The sequence below is a fragment of the Leptodactylus fuscus genome, chromosome 7 (assembly GCF_031893055.1).
Source record: "Leptodactylus fuscus isolate aLepFus1 chromosome 7, aLepFus1.hap2, whole genome shotgun sequence".
Taxonomy (NCBI): Eukaryota; Metazoa; Chordata; class Amphibia; order Anura; family Leptodactylidae; genus Leptodactylus; species Leptodactylus fuscus.
In genome coordinates, this window is record NC_134271.1 from 53,431,625 (window position 1) to 53,438,889 (window position 7,265).

The following is a 7,265-nucleotide window of genomic DNA, read 5'->3' on the forward strand; positions in this document are numbered from 1 at the left end:
TCCCCATCCCTGCCCCCAGTATCTTGTCCCCCCCATCCCTGCCCCCAGTAGCTTGTCCCGCTCCCATCCCTGCCCCCCTGTATCTTGTCCCCGGCCCATCCCTGCCCCCAGTATCTTGTCCCCCCCATCCCTGCCCCCAGTATCTTGTCCCCCCCATCCCTGCCCCCAGTATCTTGTCCCCCCCATCCCTGCCCCCAGTATCTTGTCCCCCCCATCCCTGCCCCCAGTATCTTATCTTGTCCCCCCCATCCCTGCCCCCAGTATCTTGTCCCCCCCATCCCTGCCCCCAGTATCTTGTCCCCCCCCATCCCTGCCCCCAGTATCTTGTCCCCCCCATCCCTGCCCCCCAGTATCTTGTCCCCCCCATCCCTGCCCCCAGTATCTTGTCCCCCCCCCATCCCCTGCCCCCAGTATCTTGTCCCCCCCCATCCCTGCCCCCAGTATCTTGTCCCCCCCCCATCCCTGCCCCCAGTATCTTGTCCCCCCCATCCCTGCCCCCAGTATCTTGTCCCCCCCATCCCTGCCCCCAGTATCTTGTCCCCCCCATCCCTGCCCCCAGTATCTTGTCCCCCCCATCCCTGCCCCCAGTATCTTGTCCCCCCCATCCCTGCCCCCAGTATCTTGTCCCCCCCATCCCTGCCCCCAGTATCTTGTCCCCCCCATCCCTGCCCCCAGTATCTTGTCCCCCCCATCCCTGCCCCCAGTATCTTGTCCCCCCCATCCCTGCCCCCAGTATCTTGTCCCCCCCATCCCTGCCCCCAGTATCTTGTCCCCCCCATCCCTGCCCCCAGTATCTTGTCCCCCCCATCCCTGCCCCCAGTATCTTGTCCCCCCCATCCCTGCCCCCAGTATCTTGTCCCCCCCATCCCTGCCCCCAGTATCTTGTCCCCCCCCATCCCTGCCCCCAGTATCTTGTCCCCCCCATCCCTGCCCCCAGTATCTTGTCCCCCCCATCCCTGCCCCCAGTATCTTGTCCCCCCATCCCTGCCCCCAGTATCTTGTCCCCCCCATCCCTGCCCCCAGTATCTTGTCCCCCCCATCCCTGCCCCCAGTATCTTGTCCCCCCCATCCCTGCCCCCAGTATCTTGTCCCCCCCATCCCTGCCCCCAGTATCTTGTCCCCCCCCATCCCTGCCCCCAGTATCTTGTCCCCCCCATCCCTGCCCCCAGTATCTTGTCCCCCCCATCCCTGCCCCCAGTATCTTGTCCCCCCCATCTCCTGCCCCCAGTATCTTGTCCCCCCCATCTCTGCCCCCAGTATCTTGTCCCCCCCATCTCTGCCCCCAGTATCTTGTCCCCCCCATCTCTGCCCCCAGTATCTTGTCCCCCCCATCTCTGCCCCCAGTATCTTGTCCCCCCCATCTCTGCCCCAGTATCTTGTCCCCCCCATCTCTGCCCCCAGTATCTTGTCCCCCCCATCTCTGCCCCCAGTATCTTGTCCCCCCCATCTCTGCCCCCAGTATCTTGTCCCCCCCATCTCTGCCCCCAGTATCTTGTCCCCCCCATCTCTGCCCCCAGTATCTTGTCCCCCCCCATCTCTGCCCCCAGTATCTTGTCCCCCCCATCTCTGCCCCCAGTATCTTGTCCCCCCCATCTCTGCCCCCAGTATCTTGTCCCCCCCATCCTCTGCCCCCAGTATCTTGTCCCCCCCATCTCTGCCCCCAGTATCTTGTCCCCCCCATCTCTGCCCCCAGTATCTTGTCCCCCCCCATCTCTGCCCCCAGTATCTTGTCCCCCCCATCTCTGCCCCCAGTATCTTGTCCCCCCCATCTCTGCCCCCAGTATCTTGTCCCCCCCATCTCTGCCCCCAGTATCTTGTCCCCCCCATCTCTGCCCCCAGTATCTTGTCCCCCCCATCTCTGCCCCCAGTATCTTGTCCCCCCATCTCTGCCCCCAGTATCTTGTCCCCCCCATCTCTGCCCCCAGTATCTTGTCCCCCCCATCTCTGCCCCAGTATCTTGTCCCCCCCATCTCTGCCCCCAGTATCTTGTCCCCCCCCATCTCTTGCCCCCAGTATCTTGTCCCCCCCATCTCTGCCCCCAGTATCTTGTCCCCCCCATCTCTGCCCCCAGTATCTTGTCCCCCCCATCTCTGCCCCCAGTATCTTGTCCCCCCCATCTCTGCCCCCAGTATCTTGTCCCCCCCATCTCTGCCCCCAGTATCTTGTCCCCCCCATCTCTGCCCCCAGTATCTTGTCCCCCCCATCTCTGCCCCCAGTATCTTGTCCCCCCCATCTCTGCCCCCAGTATCTTGTCCCCCCCATCTCTGCCCCCAGTATCTTGTCCCCCCCATCTCTGCCCCCAGTATCTTGTCCCCCCCATCTCTGCCCCCAGTATCTTGTCCCCCCCCATCTCTGCCCCCAGTATCTTGTCCCCCCCATCTCTGCCCCCAGTATCTTGTCCCCCCCATCTCTGCCCCCAGTATCTTGTCCCCCCCCATCTCTGCCCCCAGTATCTTGTCCCCCCCATCTCTGCCCCCAGTATCTTGTCCCCCCATCTCTGCCCCCAGTATCTTGTCCCCCCCCCCCCCCCATCTCTGCCCCCAGTATCTTGTCCCCCCCATCTCTGCCCCAGTATCTTGTCCCCCCCATCTCTGCCCCCAGTATCTTGTCCCCCCCCATCTCTGCCCCCAGTATCTTGTCCCCCCCATCTCTGCCCCCAGATCATTTCATGTGCCCCCAGTGTCTTGCCCCCCATCTCTGCCCCCACCCCCTACATCGTCCCCCGTGTAGTAGCTCTCACCTTTGTCTCTCTCCTCTGCTCCTGTGTTTGCTGGCTGCCTGCACACACTTCTTGTGCTGCTCCCTGTGGCGTTTATGTAGCAGAGCAGGCCCGGCGTCATAGCAACCTGACGCCGGAGCTCGCTTTGCCTCATACAGGACACAGACAGCAGCACGAGAATTGTGTGGAGGGGAGGAGAGAGCCAAAGGTGAGAGCTACTACACGGGGGCCGATGTAGGGGGGGGGGACTGAAGCTGGGAACCTGGGGACACTTACCTGGGGACACCTCCTCCCCAAGCACTAAGTGAATGACAGAGACCAATAGATACAGGTCGATGAAACAGCGTAAAGCCTAATAAGGATGACGGCTAGAGGCCAGAGAATCAAAGTAAAAAAAAAAAAAAAAAAAAAAAAAAAAAAATGATGCTTCTTCTGAGTGGCAAGTGGTATCTTTTTGGAAGAGCTGTGCTGCATTCAGGTTGTCTTTGAACTGTTTCTACTGTCCCATGGGCAGAAAAGGAAGATGAAAGATACTAGCTGACAACACTGTATCTCTTGGGCATTGCATCATCAGTCAGTCATTTTAATGGCTGGCATATAATAATATACATCCCCTGCAATGAGGCCTGTAAGGCCAGCATATAGGCAACACAAGTTGGTTTTAATATGACTTGTTATAGCGAACAGTTCATGTCCGAAAACCATTGGAAAATACTTATTCACCTTCTGCCTGGTGTCAGATGAAGGTTTAAAAAAAAAAAATAAAAAAAAAATCACTGACAATGACAAAGGGAAATTGTATGCAAACAAGCTCTCCTCTAGAAGGTAGCATTAGACAAACAGTTTTCTTCCTTCTAGTGGAAAGCAAATTTCCATGAATCAGTCACCCAGCTTTCACAGTAAGGCTGGTCTTACACGGCCGTAATGATTTTATGGTCAGCAAGTTGCTGACCGTCATAGACACCGCAGACGCCCGTGAACTGCCGCACTCGCCCATAGCGTTCTATGGGCGAGTCCGTGCAGTGCCGCAATTCACGGCCTTTGCAGACCTGCGCTATAAAGTGCAGAGCATGGTTGCGGCCTGGCCACACCACGGATAAAATATCCGGTGGTGTAAGAGGCCGCATTGAATATAATGTGTCTGCAATTGAAAACCCCTCAATTGCGGACCATTTGCAGACTTACATTACGGCCATGTAAGACCAGCCTAAAGGATACATCTAGCATGTAAGTAAATACAGCTATTTACTGCACAACAACATAGTGCATACTTACTCGACAAAATAGATTTGGCCATTTTCATCAGTTTCTTGTTCCCAGCCATAAGGGAGATCTGAATGAGATAAAAATATGTGTATTACTAAAGCATCTCATCCAATTACAGGACAAATAAGTCATCTTCAACCCCAGCACTCCGTAGCACTCCCAAAGTTGAGAAATGACAATGAGGCATATATGCCAATACTATGTAATAGACAGCACAACTCAAACTAGTCCTAGAATGCTCCATATTTATGACAGTGGCTGATGCTGGATAAAAAAAGCTGACAAATCAATAGAATGTCTAGCCTAATGCTACCCCAAAAATGCACCAAAATTGTGCCACTTTTTTGTGCACAATGTTGCATCGTAAGTTACAACTTTTTCTCAGGGTTGGAGTGTCTAAAAAGAAGCAAAAAACATGGTGCAAGGAATGTACATCAGTTTTTGGGCACAAACAGCACCAAAATTCTGGCACAGGTAATGTCATATACTGTAAGAAGCCTATAACACAAATATTACAATGAATATACTATTTACACCCACAGTAGAAACATTATGAGCAGCTCTTTCAAGAAACCCCCTGCCTATATTTAAGCAACAGATAAAACCAGCAGCATGAATCAGAGAAAGTGAACTCATTACTAACCTCCTGCGATTCTCTTCCTCTTTCCAGTTTTTGGGTGCTCCCACTGAGTTTTTTCATCTAAGTGGCTATTAAAAAAAAAACAAAACAAAAAAAAAAACATATCAGTCTTTTCCAAATGTCACTGTCACTTGTGTCCCTTCATTTCCATACCCTGAATATTCCCCTTCTAGGGAGTTATGCCTCCATAAAGTGACATCCAAATCAATCCAATCTAAAAACGATTGGGCAGATTTATCAAGACCAACATTTTCCACATCAGTCTTGATAATCCCTGCCTCACTGGAGTTTGCATCTAATTTATAATAAGGTGCAGGCCTAGAAATAAGTTAGGTCCATCCTCAGGGGTCTGTGCACTTAAAAAGAAGTCTACACAAGCCTCTTGCTGGTAAAGATGTATGGGTTACTACACAAAACTGCACTCTTTTTCAAAATGTAATGGAAATATAAAGTAAGCACTTATACCTCTACCCTCTGCTAAATCCATTCATGGCTTTGGCTCAAAAACGCAGCAAAATCTGCACCAAAAACCACAACTTTTCCGCATTGTGTGGGCTCAACTTCACATAAAGCTGGAGCGGGCACAACACTAGGGAAAAGTGTGTCTTGGCCTTCAATTCTAGTGATCTGTTAGGGGGGAATTCTCTGGATCCTTCCTGACAATGTTTCAATGACACATCAAAGGAGAAGTGAATATTAAAGTAATAATGGCCAAGAAATAAGAATAACAATGCTGCTACACTTCAAACTTCTGAAGTTTTGGGCTTTTTGTGTTACAGAGTAAAGTAAGGAGGCAAATCACAAGGACGAATAGTGTAGAAAAGAAATAGTCAGCCAGGTCTATTCACATCACAAATAGCTCTTTGCATGCAGATCTGAGCCAGGTTCTTTATAGTGGTGTTGAATTCTTAGATAACCCATGTCTATTATACAGTATATACTGCCCATTCATAAAGACTGTGACCTTTGAGCAAGCTCTTACTTGGCATAGTAAACCCATCCATCCTTGGTGCTCCTCTCCTCCCAGCCGGGCGGCAGCTCATCCTCACTGTCAGTATCATCCAGGCCTGCGTACTTCAGGGCTGCCATAGCACTGCGACTGCAAATGTAATGTTATTATTGATTAATAATGTAAATCAGTCCTGCAGCTGCACTACTACAGTGACTTCTCTGGCTTAGCATGTACCATAATTCTACCACTAGAGGTCACCACAGCTCAACAAACAGTAGTCAAATTGGCTAGAATGGGAAGAGAACATGTATACTTTATTTTGAGAAGCCAAATCAGCAACATATTAGCTCAGAAGTATAAAGACAGTACGACTGTCAGGAAAAAAAAAAAGGCTTTGTGATATGGTTTCACGTGTTGCTTTTTCACATTTCTACAATACTAGTAAACCAGAGCTTTTCAAGTTCCAGGCTGTTAGCATACAGGTGAGATACATAGTATCATAGACTTATTTCTGCCATTAAAAACTACTTTTCTGTGGGAAGAACGTGTGTAATTTCGTGGAGACCCTGTCCCAACAAGACAGGTTCTTATAGCTGGCCTCTTGGTAGCGGGAACTGATAGAAGTCTTGTATGAGAGGCTAAAAATATGCCTCTTCTGCTCCTGGGAAAGGGACAAGTCCGTCTCCCATTCCTGCATAACAGGTGGCATAAACCGCTCGGGGGGGGGGGGGGGGGGGGGGGAAGGGTTCTATCAAGAGCCTATAGATGAATGAAAGAGAGAGAATGTTAGATGAGGCCATGCCCTACACAAATCCTCTCCATGGGCATGGCCTCAGACCTAAATTCTGAAGGAGTTGGTAGAGAGCCTAAGAAATGGCGGAGTTGCACCGCACACCAAGCATCCAATTGGGCCTGGCATTGTGCACCACCCTGAGTCTTCCCGAAGATGGCACACAAGATAGATCCCCTGGTGGCGTCAGTTACGGAATACTCGAGAAGTCCCAGTGAAAACCTGGGGTTCCACAAGATAGGGTAACAGGAGGAAACCCTGGGGAGGAAGTTGGAGCGGACGGACCATCTAGAACAGACCCGAAGTGTGGGGCCGATAGTGGGGTGGGAACGAAGGGACGTCAGAGGATTCCAACCACGGGGCCGTTTTTTTTTTTTTTTTGTTAAAAAGAAGTTCCACATTGTTTGTACTGTGCCTTGCTGGTCATTTTTGGGAAAGTAGTGGGCAGAGTGGTGCAGGGAGAAAGGTAGGGGTGGGATACCTCGCCTGGCAAATGTACTATAACTCACACCAGAAAACCTCTAAAAAGTCTATGGCAATTCCTGACTGGCATAGATTTTACTTTGGGAGCCCCTTACTTATTCAGAGTTCTTGCGTCATTTGGGAACTTTATTCAACTGATAAAGAAACCTGTCTTAAAAATTACCCCCAAACTAGTAAAATTGCCCCGTTTTATGCTTAGCCTACATTCACTCGAAAAATTTACATTTTTCAAGGCTGTTTTTTGCTTCTATTGTGTAAATCCAGGTTAGGCTTTTGAACAGATGAGCATCTGTTTGATAAATCTGGCATATGTTTAAACCGTCTAATCTATCTTTACACCACTTACATCTTATATCATTACTTCTTAGATTAGGAGAAAAAAAAAAGTTACACAATTTTGGCAGGTTATCATAAC

The 7,265-nt window shown here is 50.6% G+C and overlaps 1 protein-coding gene across 1 annotated transcript in view; it reads right to left on the bottom strand.

The window, feature by feature from the left end:
• Positions 1–5,720, bottom strand: part of WWOX (WW domain containing oxidoreductase) — an 813,515-nt gene extending 807,795 nt beyond the window's left edge. Inside the window, exons 1-3 of the mRNA XM_075281922.1 lie at positions 5,608–5,720; positions 4,629–4,693; positions 3,995–4,052 (exon numbers count right to left, since the gene is read on the bottom strand). Of these exons, the coding sequence (XP_075138023.1) occupies positions 3,995–4,052; positions 4,629–4,693; positions 5,608–5,714 (230 nt within the window). The 5' untranslated portion in view covers positions 5,715–5,720. The remainder of the gene's footprint in view (positions 1–3,994; positions 4,053–4,628; positions 4,694–5,607) is intronic.
• Positions 5,721–7,265: the final 1,545 nt, after the last annotated feature.